General features: G+C 40.4%; 1 protein-coding gene across 1 annotated transcript; it reads right to left on the reverse strand.

Moving 5' to 3' along the window:
- Window positions 1-5815: 5815 nt before the first annotated feature.
- HMOX1 (heme oxygenase 1) lies at window positions 5816-14318 on the reverse strand. The gene is made up of 5 exons (XM_083365200.1): window positions 14087-14318; window positions 13514-13634; window positions 9421-9912; window positions 7859-7967; window positions 5816-6480 (listed from the first exon to the last, which is right to left on the reverse strand). Exons 1-5 carry the CDS (start codon window positions 14104-14106, stop codon window positions 6353-6355), a joined length of 870 nt encoding a protein of 289 aa, XP_083221326.1. The 5' UTR covers window positions 14107-14318; the 3' UTR covers window positions 5816-6352.
- Window positions 14319-15421: the final 1103 nt, after the last annotated feature.

Here is a 15421-nt window from a genome sequence, read left to right on the forward strand (position 1 = left end):
CCTCTGCCGGTGGCGGAGGCTTGCAAAACGGTGAATGGAGCCTCTGCCGGCGGTGGCAGCTTGCAAAACGGTGGATTAAGCCTCTGCCAGCGGCGGAGGCTTGCAGAATGGCAGATTGAGCCTCTGCCAGAGGCTTGCAGATTGGCAGATCTCCGCTGCTGGCAGAGGCTCAATCCGCCGTTTTGCAAGCCACCGGCAGTGGCTCAATCCGCCGTTCTGTGGGTCCGACACACACACACACACACACAGGAGGGAGGTAAACAATGCCGGACCACCGCTTCCCTAACAGACCTTTCCTGCACACGAAGAAATGCCCATTCCCTCTGCTGAGCCATCCCAGTTGCTTGCGTTGCAGAAGGCAAGTATTTGGGATGAAGACTCAAGATTCGGTGTTTCTTAGCCCGCGCTGATCTCGCCCTCCTTACAGTCTCCCTCTCTCGAGTCTTCATCCCAAATGCAGAAAGCAAGCTGAAACAAAGAGAGGGAGACTGTAAGGAGGGCGAGATCAGCGCGGGCTGAAAAACGCCGAATCTCGAGTCTTCATCCCAAATACTTGCCTTCTGCAACGCAAGCAACTGGGACGGCTCAGCAGAGGGAATGGGTGCACGCGGAGAAATGCAGATTCCCTGTGCGCCCTTGTGAGATATGGAGGTGCTTCAGGGAAGTAACTGGGATGGCTCAGCAGAGGGAATGGGCATTTCTCCGCACGCGCTGATTAGTGGGCGTGGAGAAATGCCGAATCTCGAGTCTTCATCCCAAATGCAGAAAGCAAACAAAGAGAGGGAGACTGTAAGGAGCGCGAGAAACGCCGATCTCGGAGGGAGCAGGGCAGCTGCATGTCTCCGCTTAGGCTCCACTGTTCTGTCAAGCGTATTGTTTTACGCATGTGCGCGTATGCGCACGCATGCACGTCCTTCTTTGCGGCTCTGAGTTTTTTCTTTTGTGAGGGAACCGGTTCCGAGTGGCTCTTTCACTGTTTCAGGTTGCCGACCCCTGGACTAGACCACATTGTCTAACTGAACAACACTCTGCACATATTAAATTCATAAATAATCCTTATTGATGTTTTTTTGTTTATTGTGTATTTATGTTGTACATGCCCAAGATGGCGGATGTGCTCGGCTGAGCTCCGCGGAGAGTTCCGGCTATTCTGGCGTCCCTGGAGTTTTTGGGAGTCCGCAGAGGTGCTGGTGTTGGTGCTTCACCCTCTGTGTTGGGGCTAGGTGGGATGGACACAAGAAAGACTGTCGACGCCGTTCTTAGCGGTGCAGCCCTCTGTTTCTGAAAACGGGCTTTGTGAGTTCCAGCGACCTTCGGAGGGCCTCTGTTGAGACTGGAGGTGCTGCGGCTTGCAGGGCTCTGAACAGCTGATTTTTGGAGCTGATAGAGCTGCGGCCTAGAGCGGTTTCCGGAACGGCGGAAGATCGGTAAATGGAGGAAGAATGGCGTTGTTGCTTGGAGCGGCTGGCGGGGAGGTGAGCTGGAGTGTTGTGGCTGCTCTGCGGCTGTTCCGCGGCCGTTCCGACATGGGGACCCACGGCCTAGAGTTGGAGAGCTGGCGGTTCATGTCGCTGACCGTTGGGCAGCGCAGGTTACCTTCGTGTCGGCCGTGTTTCATGGGGCCAGCTGGACTCGAGCTGTTGGGACTTCGCCGGCCAGTGTTGGACCCGTTTGTTACCTAACCTTTCTTGTTATGGAGAAGGATTTTTGCAGCCAGAACATCTTTTATTATGTCATTCAGCAGGCTTTTTATGCCTTGTTAATTGCTGCTCAACTCCTCTTCTCTTGCATGACCCCATAGGACTCAGAAGGTCCCGGGGTTGAGTCACTGTGAGAGAGTGGCTCAGTTATACCACCTGCTATCTTCCCTAGAGGTGAGAGATCTATGGGGGGTATGCCTTACCCGGGATGTGTATCTCGTTCCGCTCCCTGATAGGCCTGTGACCGCCGTGAGAGGGTGGTGGCCGACCTGTTTCGGAGGTTACCCAGGAGATTACCCAGCTCAAGTGGCAGAGGAGCTGGTGGACTGGATATTCATTGACCTTCTGTCTTTAGATCCTCCTGATTGACTATGGGACTGCCTTGCTGGACCTACTTGGACAATGGCTCGCCTATTTTATTCAAGCACGGACTTGTTCGCTCTCAGGGGTGTCCCCCCTTCCTGGATGCGACCCGCCTCTGTTTTTACCTCCTCTTGATGACGGGCCCAATTATTGGGACCCTGAGAGATGGTCGGGCAGTGATAGGAGCCTTTGTTATAAATTTAATAAGAGGCCCCTGGTTTGTTTTTTATCCAAACATTTTAAAAGGTTAGGGAGGGGGGAGGGACGGGTTTGGTCGGATATTGGGTGGTATCCACCAACCGTTATTCAGGTCTGGGACAGATCACGGTGGGATGGGGCTTGGGCTAGGTGTCTCCGGGGCCCCGGATTGGGGTGTGGGATTATCTATCCCCACGACATTAGGGAATGGCAGCAGGTGTTCGAACAGAGGACCGTATTGATACCCGGGAGTGCGTCCCCGCTGCCTTGAAGCGGTGATGTGCTCCGACTCTGGTTTCGACCCGTGGTTCTGGGAACGAGGATGAGCAGCCACCTGAGCTCAGGCTTGTGTATTTTAATGCCAGGTCGGTAGTTAATAAGGCTCCTCTCATCCGAGATTTGGTTGAGGAGGAGCGTACGGACCTGGCTTGCATTACGGAAACCTGGTTGGGCCCAGAGGGTGGTGTCCCTCTGATTGATCTCTGCCCACCAGGTTTCTGGGTGCTTCACCGGCCTCGGGCTCAGGGTAGGGGCGGGGGTGTGGCGGTAGTTGTGAGGGAGACCTTATGTCCGCGGGAGGCTACCATTGTCCAAATATCCGGGTGTGAGTCTCTCCGCCTGAGATGTGGCCCTAGGGCTCAGTTGGGCTTGCTGCTGGTGTACCTTTCGCCTAGTCGCGTAGCAGCAGCCCTGCCTGAGCTACTCGATATCCTCTCGGGGTTGGTGATTGAGTTCCCCAAACTTATGGTTTTGGGTGACTTCAATCTGCCATCCCTGGGGGGATCATCTGAGTTGGCTCGGGAGTTCATGGCTTCCATGACGGCCATTGACCTGATGCAAGTAATTCAGGGCCCGACTCATGGGGGGGTCACATGCTCAATTTTGTTTTTCTATCTGGACGATGGTTAGATGATCTGGGTGGGGGTTCTCCAATTATTATGCCCCTGTCATGGACCGATCATCATCTCCTGCAGCTGGTCTTCTGTTTTGCCACTCCCCGTTGTGGGGTTACGGAACCAACAAGATGGTTCTGCCCTAGGCGCTTAATGGACTCTGAGCGGTTCCAGATGGCGCTTGGGCCCCCACCTGCTGCCTTCGCTCACAGCTCGGCCGATGCCCTGGTGGAAGCCTGGGAAAAAGCAGCCACGGAGGCACTCGACCGAGTTGTATCCATGCGGCCCCTGACCTGGCGCAGATCCCAGTGGGATCCATGGTTCTCCGCGGAGCTCCGGGAGATGAAGCGTCGGAGATGGGGCCTAGAGAGCTGTTGGAGATCCAGCCGGTCTGAATCCGACCGATTGCGACTAAGGTCCTCTACGAGGTCTTATCTCGCGGCGATGAGGACGGCAAGGTCTAATTACTTTGCTACCCTCATCGCGTCCGCAGATAATCGCCCGGCCGCCCTGTTTAGGGTGACCTGCTCCCTCCTTAATCAGGAGGTGAGGGAGAAGCCCTTGTAGGGTCGTGCCGAGGAGTTTAGCCAACATCTATCGGACAAAATCGCTCGGATCCGGACTTGTCTAGACTCCGACTGGGCAGAGTCTGACGGTGGTGACATGGGCGGTCTTGGTGATGTTATCTGGGAAGAGTTAAATCCTGTGACTCCGGAAGATGTGGACAGGATCATGGGGAGGCTGAGCTCCACCACGTGTTTATTGGACCCGTGCCCCTCCTGGCTGGTTTATGTGGCTCGGGAGGGGACACGAGGCTGGCTCCAGACAGTGATAACTGCTTCTTTGAGTGAGGGTAGCTTTCCTGCCGCCTTGAAGGAGGCGGTGGTGAGACCCCTCCTCAAGAAGCCTGCCCTGGACCCGGCTGTTTTAAACAACTATCATCCAGTGTCCAACCTTCGCTTTCTTGCGAAGGTTGTTGAGAGCGTGGTGGCGCATCAGCTCTCTTTGTTCCTGGAGGAAGCTGATTATCTGGACCCGTACCAATTGGGTTTCAGACCTGGGCATAGCACAGAGACGGCATTGGTCGCACTGGTGAATGATCTCTGGCGGGCTCGGGACAGGGGTTGTTCCTCTGTCCTAGTCCTATTAGACCTCTCAGCAGCTTTTGATACCATCGACCATGGTATCCTACTGCGGCGTCTCAGGGGGTTGGGAGTGGGAGGCACTGTTTTGCAGTGGTTCTCCTCCTACTTCCTGGGATGTTCGCAGTCGGTGCTGGCAGCAGGATAGAGGTCGGCCTCGAGGCCTCTTGTTTGTGGAGTTCCTCAGGGGTCGGTCCTCTTGCCTCTCCTGTTCAACATCTATATGAAGCCACTGGGTGAGATCATTCATGGTTTTGGGGTCGGGTACCATCAGTATGCCGATGATACCCAGCTTTTCATCTCCACCCCAAACCACCCCAGTGATGCCCTCGATGTGATGTCCCATTGCCTGGAGGCGGTTCGGGTCTGGATGGGGAGGAACAGGCTTTGGCTCAATCCCGACAAGACTGAGTGGTTGTACGTGCCGGCATCTCGGGAAATTCAGGTTATTCCATCTTTAACCATGGGGGGTGAGGTATGACCCGCCGTAGATAAGGCTCGCAACTTGGGTGTCCTCCTGGATTCACAGCTCTCCCTGGAAGATCATATAGGAGCGGTGACTAGGGGGGCCTTTGCCCAGGTTTGCCTGGGTGGTGTTGGTTCATAAGGCTTGCCTACACACCGCTAGATGCACCCAAGAATTTTGAAGTTTTGATCACTGCCCCCCCCATAGCCCAGATTTGGTGCCGAGCGACTACTACTAAGGAATTTCAAAACTTGTAAGACATTATGACAAGTTCATCAATTTGAATGGTGATTATGTCAAAATGTAATGTAGTTTTCTAATGTGTATAATAAAAATTCTGTATCCATGAGTGTCATTGATAATCAAACGGAGGTTTATTTCTGAACTGCCGTCGTAAATTCACTGAAATAATCTACTCAATAGCTAAAAGAGCTAGAATTAAAGAATAGTATTCTATTTATGTATACTCCATGCTTATACCCATAATTATTTTTCATGGATGTGAGCGTGAATTGGATGATAATTTATAATTAATCTAGAAGAAGATTAGTATGGTCATATGAGATTTTAGTAATCTTAGTTTTCTTGGAAATAAAAATATTCTTGTGTGTTAACTACATCTGCTACTTATATATTTATTATGTATTTTAAGCTTTAATATATTTTAGTAAATATATTTTAAACTTAAAATAAGCTATAACAAATGCATTTTTCCAGAATCTAAAATATGATAAACCCACCCTAAGTTAGCCAATAACATTAAGCCAATAAACTTTTGATATGCATGTACTGCTGGACTTTAAAACATAAACAGCTGTTACAGAGATCACGTTATATCCTTCCAATAAATGTCTTTTCAATGTTGACTTTTAAAGGATTTTATAATAGTTGTGGTACTGAATAATTTAATTATCTTCCCAAATACAGGAATAAATTAGCTTTATGGCAGAGTACTGATTAGCCCATTTCTATCAGTTATATAACTCAGTATGGAAAGGCAAACATTCTTCAAACAATCTGATAAACATATAAAAGTACACAGTTGAGTTAACTTACAAGGAGCTTTAATGAAAGTACATACAGTATAACTTAAAAGTACAAAGTACAAATACAAGAATATTTTATTCTGTTTCTGAAAGGTCATTGCTGATACACGACTGATTTCAACTAGTAGAAATGTATTACATGAAGTCAGAGTTTAAGCACTCTATTGTGTTTTAGGACAAAGAAAAACAGGCAATACAACATATATTGTGTAGAAAATCTTGTACACAAACACTGGACAAAATATCACAGCTTAATTTATTCCTCACATATTCCAGATGGCAAGTTATCATTCTTTTCTCATCTTGGCTTCTTATTGGTTTAATGGCATGTCATACAGTGGCATTTCAGGTTCTTTAGAGAAATGTATTTGACAAAAACTTCTTTAAAAAACTGTTGGTAACAACAATACCTAGAACCGGAGAAATAGTCAAGCTCAGCAGTTCTAATACATGAGATAATCTAAATCTGTCACCCTCAATTAAAAAAATGCATTAGTTTAGGAGTAGGTAAGTAGTAGTAAAAGTGCTTTAAGTTCTTTTCAGTTCATAGAGCATACAAGCCCACAACAACTGTTGTTGCTAACAAGAAAAGAGCAAGAGTCCAACGCAAGAGTGGGATGCTGGACAGCATGTCTGTATGCTTCATCTGTGCTTGGCCATTTTCCTTTGGATCTGTATTAAGAAAGCAAAAGTTGTTCAGAATGAAAAGCAGCTGGAAAGACTGTATTTCTAGATCCTTAAGTAATGTTCTAGTAATAGTCATAGCATCACTAAATACCTCAACATAGTATAGATAAACCCTACTAGCTCTGCAAAGTTTATGAGACAATATAATATATCACAATTGTGTGGATTTAAATTACATGATAGGCAACCATTTGGTGTTTATAGCTTTCATATGAATAGCTGTGTGGGGTGCGGAAGTGCTAAGCTTGTAAGCCGCCCTGAGTCTTTGGAGAAGGGCGGGATATAAATGGAATTAAAAAATAAAATAAAAATAAATAAAAATAAAAAAGTTGAGGGAATGCACAACTTATAAGTTAGGACAACCATTAAAAGTTCAGTGTAGTCTTACAGTTATGCACTCAAATTTATGAACATAAATCTTTAAACAGCAGATCCATAACAAGCCTCAGTGATATCAACATGGTAATATGTGCATTGTGACATCACCGAAATGATTAAATTATTCAGCTGCATCATGGCATCTGACAATCAAGACACCCCTGTCATTCTCCTCCCTGTGGATTATTTTATGAAATATTTTGGACATCCGTGATAAAAAGTTCTTTGATAATAACTGTAAATTAATTTTCTATCTGTTTTCATATTGTGAATTGAAAATTTTCCATGTTTAACATACGGCCTACATAATGATTAATCATTATCAAACTTAGATATTTTATTTTATTTATTTATTTTATTTATTTAATACTATTTCTATACCGCCCTTCTCCCGAAGGACTCAGGGCGGTGAACAGGGCAAGAATAAAAAATACAAATTACAAAAGTTAAAACAAGATTAAATAAATGCCCACATACTAAAATACATCTTTAAAACCAAATAAAATAAAAATAGCAACCCCCCCCCCAATCCCCTCATCAGGCCAGGCCAGCTTGTTCAAAAAAGTATGTTTTTAGCTCGCGGCGAAAGGAGCGAAGGTCGGGCGTCGTCCGGAGCTCAACCGGTAGCTGATTCCATAGCTCCGGGGCGCCCACAGAGAAGGATCTCCCCCTGGGGGCCACCAGTCGACATTCTCTGACCGGTGGCACCCTGAGGAGGCCCTCTCTGTGGGAACGCACAGGGCGGAGGGAAGTCGATGCCGGCAGCAGGTGTTCCCTCAGGTACTTAGATGCCCAGGGGAAGGTAGGTGGCAATGGGAGCTATGAAAATGATTCTAAGCAGGCATATTTTATAATATATACTGATTTTTTAAATTATCCAGGATAAAAATGAACAAGAAAATAAATTAGAAAACATAGTGAATATTAATGGTTATTTTTTCATTGCAGTTGCAAGAACAATCTGAAAGTTAAAATAATTTCTTACTCTGTGTTCTGTTGTTTCCTGTTGTTTGAAAATCTAACTTGGGTTTCCCAAGATGATTGTTCTGTGCAGGCTTGTCTTGATTCACCAACCTTTGCAGCTCCTGAAACACCTGGGAAAAGTTAATCACACATTAGTTTAATTGCCAAGAAGTATTCTCTTTCTTTATTCCTGGATTTAGATTTTGCAAGACCCATTTTAAGGAATTTAGACAGCTTCCTTATCTTCCAGTTCTCCTACTTCAGTATAACTTTTAATATGGGAAGCAATATAGAAAATGTATGCTTAATATGTTCAACTATGGCCATATGCTTTGCATTAATTAATTAATATGAGTAATGAATAATTTGAATATGAAACACTACAAATCTAGTGCATAGATAAATACGAAAATTTAGTGCTTCGTGTTTCTATCTATCTGTAGGTAAAGAAAAAGTGTTTGCAATATTGATAACATGAAGGAGAAAAAGAGGGCTCCAGCTCATATCTCCTAATCAAATACATAATATTTCATTTGTATCAATGGAATTTGAACTTTCCTCAGTATGGAAAGTATTGGCCCATGAGACCATTGATCAATTACATACATGTACTTTTAATTTTAAATTCTGTCCTGCTAGGTGTATCTATTTTTTGAAATAATGCATAACTATAATGAATAATCTAATTCCCTTTTTAAAATGTCCATGTTATTGGCCATGACCACACCTTATAAAATGAAATTCAACAGTTAACAATATATATGGGAATGTATTTTTAAAAATATGTCTTGAATCATCCAAATTTCACCTTCGTTGGCTGACTTAAGGTTCTGATATTATAAAACATTTTTATACTATTGGTGCATTATGGTTTTCTCTATTCAATTTTTTTCTTTTGAGATAAAGAGGCTCTTACACTGTAACTTTTTCTCCGTGGAGCTGCTGTAACTCCTTTGTTCTTTTCCACAGTGTTCTTTGAGATATAATAGTCTAAGTATCTTAATAATATTCAATTGATATAAAATGGTATAAAAATATAGTGAAAAAGCCAGGCTGAAGTTAAATGTTGAGATAAGGTAATTGTCTATAAACAGATATCAGGAAACAAGGAATTTTGATAGATTTGAATACCACCATCTATATTTTCAAAAGTTTTTTTCTCCTTATTTCATGATATTTGCTCCTTTGTAAAAATTAACCAAATCAATTTGTAGGGGTCCCGCTGAAGCATTTTAAGAATATGGTAATATGTTAATTAGTTATTATTGTTAAGACTGATTGGTTCTAATAGATAGTTTGTTTTATTTGAGAGGGTCATTTTAAACTTTTAAAATTCAGCACAATTATTTCTACCATACCCAAACTCCAGCATCATAATCAAGCCGGAGGAAAAGTCCCATGAAAATCATAGCATTGGCCACCCCATTGTTATTGATTGTTACTGATAAAGAAGGAAATATTTCAATATCCCAGATAAAACAGCAGTCAACATTTATGTATGAGAATTGTCATGGTCAATGTATTTCTTAAAATTACTTATTTCTTGGATTTGCAAAAATTAAATATATGTGGCTAATTACTCACTTCAATATTCAAAAGAAAAGATTTTCTGGCCTCTTCAACAATTCTCTCAATAATAGAAGAATCCATGGGGATGCTGTTCATCCGAGCTCTATAAAGCTGTTTGAATTTGCTGATGTTGGTGATTCCAGAGAAATTGAAGAAAGACAGCCCTTTTCCAGTATTGGGCAAACTGAGAGATTTCTGGGCAATCTTCTTTAGAATTTGGCCACCAGATAGATCTCCCAAGTATCGGGTGTAAGCATGGGCTACTAAAAGTTCAGGTTCATGCTGGCCCACATGATGTATCCTATCCACATATTTCTGAGTTGCCTCATGACACTGGATGTCTTTCTTCCATGTGGGGCCATAGAAATATTCCAGGTCATCTTCCAGTGCAGCGGTGCGATTCAATTCATTGGGGAAATAAACAGGAGCATAGACTGGGTTGTCTTTGTTCCTTTCAGACTCTTCCTCCAGGGCCACATAGATGTAATAAAGAGAAGCCAAATAAAGCTAAAACAAAGAAAAGAAAAACAGTTACAAAATCTCTCTTGAGTTGTAAATGTTTATTATTTATTTGATTTGATATTTAGATTCACCTTCCCATTAAAAAGGCATAGTGTTCATGATTTTTGGATTCCAATTTTATGTGGAAAAGGCTCCTAAGAACCAATTCAGTTTTGGTAGCATTTGATGTCTAGCCAATTTTATTTGATCATCTACAAATTATGTTCAACCAATTCATTTCATTTGGAGGGTTGCCATGTAACATTTTATATTGGCATTTATTTATCTAACTTATATGTAGTTTTCAAAATCTTCCTTAAATAGTTTAAATACCTCACTGATGTGAGGAAAAGGTATGGAACACCATATGTATTAAATTTGATTGGTCTTCACTTGTTAATCATTTGAATCTCAATTATAGGTATTTTATAGAAAATATAATTGATTTCCTAAAACTGCATGTATACTAACAGATTTCAACATTGGAAAAGACTCAACGTACACTGGCAATGTTACTGATAAAATCAGTGGGTTATAGCTAGTGAAAAAAGTTTTTAGCGGTTTTCCTAATCTACTGTTGCTTTCCATGTAAGAAATGCTACAACTGTCCCCCCCTCCCCGCCCATATACTAGCATTGGGGAAACTTTGGGATGCTACAGTGGATAAGATAAATTAGAGACAAACTAGGCCTTCACTTTACTCCAGCATTATTTTCCTATAGTGCAATATCACCGCTAGATACAGGCCTGTTTTTAAAATTCACAAGAATATTTTTAAGAAAAAAACCTAGGTGTTATCTTTTGCTTTTTGATAAAATACTTTTGTGTAATATTGGGTCTAAATACATTTGATATGAAAAACAAAACTATATATATTTTAAATATTAATCAATTCCATGAAACATTTGTTTAGACGTGATAAAAGAGCCAGTTTCACAACAATTGAGGAAAATACTGTATTTGTAGGTTATAAGAGAAATGAATACTAGAAAATGGCTTAAATTTGCAAAGAAGGGAACGAAGTTGGCTACAAGATTGTCATGCAGTCCCAAGATAGACCCTGGTGTTATTAGCATATCCACATATGCTAATTTCCTAGTGTCTTACATTGGCCTTTAATTTTGCTAAATTTTTAGAAGCATCTGCTTTTTCTTAAGCTCCTGAGTACTTAATGTGATAAAAATATTTTATTTATTTATATTATTAAATTTATATGAAAAACTCTCTTTTTAATTTAACTGTTAAGATCCTTTTTATATCCAAATGTTGGTGCCCCTTGCACTAGCATTTTCCATTTGGCTCCACTTTTATGCCACTATTTCACACTTGCGGACCATGGAGTATCATGCAGATTAATGGATGAAACCTTTAATTAGGTGTCTGAAATCTAGTGTGTTTGTCTTGAGGTTAGTATCTAAATTTCTTAACTGTAATTTTCTCTGTTGCACTTCTTATTTATTTTATTTTTTTACTGTATTTTGTTTTTATATTGTGAGTTGCTTACTTCTCAAAAGCAGCATGAAGTGCTGATCATCCTAAACAATAAAACAGCCCTGTCCAGTTGGGATGATTTCTCAAATGTGAGGGTTCAGCTCCTATAATTCCCAACCTGCATAATTGCTATGGCTGGTAATAGTATGATACAACTTGAAGACTCTCATTTGGGAAATGTTGGGGTAGGAAACTAGCTGAGAATTAGGGAAAGGGAGAACTGAGCAACATTGTGGTTGAAGTTGCTGCTTAATCAGTTGTTTTAGAAAGGGTAGTGAATCTGTCAGGTTCAGGAGATTAGTCTTAAAAAATTTAATGTATTGCTATTTTTTCCTGGAACTCCTAAAACCAACCAATTTTAAAAGTACAATAATTATTCCATTCCCAGATATATATTTTTGTCATTTACTATTGCTATTAATTCTTTTGAGTGGAAATGGCAAATTGTAGTGAATCACTGAAACTTCCCTAACCCATTAGCTGGCAATCAGCAACTTTGGGCAAACATTGATTTGAAGAAAATGGAACATACTGTCCTGCTTCTATTTGGTTTCTCATTATTTGTTCTTATGCCTAAAAATAACAACAGATCCAATCATAATATACTGTGTTGTATATAATTTAGACCTAATTTTATACAACCATACACACACATCAAAACTTATTTACATTTTCTCTAGGTAATAATGGAGTTTTGAATAATTTAATTAGTTATGATGTGTCTTGTTTATACTTGCCCCTCACTCAATCTTGTTTACTAGAGATCAGCCAATCTACAAAGAAAAAGAATCTGAAGAAGTTCTAACACTTATTTACTAGAAGTATTTTAACCTCAATTGAGGTTAATCTAAGATTTTTGTTTGTACTGCCACCACTTCTATTTTACTTTAGTAAAAAATGTTCTACCTCATTTTTCCCTCTGTTGGTTTTATTATGTTCCTGCTTCCTAGCATTCCATTATCCATTTAGCACTTATAGCTAATGACTATTTCTAGTCGAAATAGTCTAGTGGTTCTACTGGAAAATGAATGTGCACCTAGTACTGGGACACTGCAAAAATGCATAATACATTCCCATCTAAAAATGAACCAGGGAATTGTGTCTTCCCATCTTCCTTACTGTTATTCCAACACAAAACTGTATGCTAAGATTTACACTATCAGTTTCTTTTTCTTTAGGAGTATCTCAATTCACTTTAGATATATTATGCAAATATAATAAACATAAATAATGTGTGGTTTCTTGTTGAATATACATTCTAGGTGTATGTGGTGTAATGTTGCAATGGTGTAATGTTTTTGTTTCAGAACAACAATATTTACTAGCACAGTAGACTTGTCTGTCAGGTTTATCACGGGGTAATTTATTTTCCTTCCTTGTTTTCCTTCCTTGTTTTCTTTTTGTTAATGTGTAATGCATGTGTTAATTATTCTAGATTTTCAATCTTTTATAAAGTTGTGTGTTCTGATGAATTTTCTCTTCTCAAACAAAATCTACATATACCCTAGGAATATGTTGAGCTCAGTATTTGGATTATGCCTTAACTTTAATAAACATACTCCTAAGTGTACTGAGGAATAAGTTCTAGTGAAAACTATTTCTGAATAAAAATATTTAAGATTGGCATAGAACTTTTGTTTATGCTTTGGGAAAGCTAAAGCATTTGCTTAAATCAGTCACAGTGGAGTCAAGGGAACTGAAACACAAAATTGCTTATACCAATCATAATTAAGGAGAAAAGGGTCAAACTCAGAAGAAGGATGATATTAGGCTTCTGTCTCTATTTCATTTTTTATATTTTATTAAAATACTAAGGTGCATAAATTCAAACCAGATGCACACTTTGTAATTGGCAGAAGTGGCTGTAGCATTGAAGTTAATAAATAGTAGACATTTAAAAATACATAATTATCCTGGGGTTCTAATTTAATCTGAATTGTCCACTTTCCTGTGCCCAGAAAAATAAGGTGGTTTAATTTTCCTATACATCAACTTACATTATACCGCACTTGCATAGCTTAATTTCCTATACATCAAGTTATGTTATACTACATCTACATCTTAATTTGTAATTTATCCATAAACCACAGCTTCCCCAAAACCAGAAAACATGTACCTTAAATTCATGAGGTGAAACCTGTCCCTTTTGGAAAATCTTCATGAATTCTGTGTTTTCTGCCTCTTCATGAACATCTTTTGTGTTTTCCTTCAGGGCTTCTGAAAGGTCTTGAAACTTTCTATTGAAGATACGAAAGAAAGGGGGTGGTTTAGGGTAGAACTGATATTAAAGAATTTCTCATTAATCCTTTAACATAGAAGTTAAATTGGCAATCTTCGGAAAGAGAGCATCCTTTGTGGACAATAGAGAAAGGACCTCTCTATTCTTCAAGGACAAGATATGTTCAAACAAAAAGTTACATTTCTTTGGACAAAAAAAGAGTTTGGGAAAAGTTACAGATATCAGACTAAAAGATCATATATCAGGCTGACATTTAGAATGAAATCAGACTGGTGGATTAAAATCTATTTAATCATAAAAAGTTTTCTTTTCTGGGATCACAAAGACATGTTAGCACGAAAAATACCAAGAATTCTAATGTGAAACATCTGTGAATGAGAAAAGTACATACTGAATATATATATATATATATATATATATATATAAAAACGTCTTTAAACTAAGACTCACCCTTCAGTATGCTGAGCCATTGTTCCCTTTTTCTGTTGTTTGCTAACCTTTCTTTCTTCTTTCTGTTGGCCTTTTGCTTTCTTCTTTCCAGAGGCTGAGATGTTTCTGAATGAAGCAGCCCTTCTCCTTCATCATTCTCTTTATACTTTTACTGTGAGATCACGTGCTCAGCCAGAAAAATCTGACCTCAGAAAATGTACAGTTCTCTTGCAACATGTACACTTTTTTCGCCACACCCCGTCACTAGAGAAGCTCAGCCCTTTCCTTTTTTTCTCTCTCCTCTGAGTAGGGAGGGAGGAAGAGAAGTCACATGATGAGGCTTTATTGACAACTAAGCACAACAGGATATCAAGAGACTTCTCTGTAAAGAATGCTGGGCATTAACCATTTCCTTCCCTAGAACCAACCAACTCCTCTTTTCAAATGTTAATGACTCTTGATAATATTTTTTATACATATTGGATATACAAGGAATTCAAAAGAGGCAGGCAATGTACTTTATATCATGTTTTTGTTCCTTGGTTGAGTGGACAATCTTATTAGAAGCTTTGATTTACATGTGGCAGTGGGAAACTTATGTTGCTGAGGTTTTTCTCACTCTGTTGGCACAAAGTTCTGCCAGTGTAGATCTGATTTGATCAGATCTTCATGGGGAACCCAAAGATGCTTATTGGTGGCTGAATGGGGACCCACTAGAATCAAATCCACCTTGTTTCCCCTCTATATGGTCTCAACCTATGTAAGCTTATTGTAGGATAATTTTCTCCCTACTATAGTCAACAAGAAGGAAAAATAATGCCCCTCCTTTGATTATAGTGCATATGTAATCCTCCTTTTGCATTATGTTGGGAGTAAACTCTTTATTTATGAGGCAGTTTCATTAGAATAGTCTGGGTGGGTATATTAATTGCCAGACTGAAATCAATAGTTCTATTAATGGTGTACTAAAATAAACTTGTTTATCTGTGGCAGAGCTAGCCTATCTGCACCCCTCAAATCCTTTGCAAGTGATCAGTTCTGCCTTCTGGCAAAAAAATGAGCCTTTTCTTTTTTGTCAACACTTTGGATGGAGAAAGAAAGAAAATGTTATAATGAAAAAGGTCTAGAAACATTGAATAATGGATGACTGCCAGGTTTTGGCTTTGTCTGCCATCCTCGCAGATGGCGTTTAACAATTATCCATGAAGAAGCAGAAAAATGTTTCTGTGATTGATTTACTGCAGCAGTTTTAATGCAATGCTGAGTCTTTGGGTGCTTTAGAAAATGGTCAGTGTAGAAGGAATCCATTTTCATTTGTTTTAGTTTGGAGTCCAGGAAAGAGGACCTACTTCTGCT

Source organism: Vipera ursinii (assembly GCF_947247035.1).
Source record: "Vipera ursinii genome assembly, chromosome: 6".
In the NCBI taxonomy this organism is placed as follows: Eukaryota; Metazoa; Chordata; class Lepidosauria; order Squamata; family Viperidae; genus Vipera; species Vipera ursinii.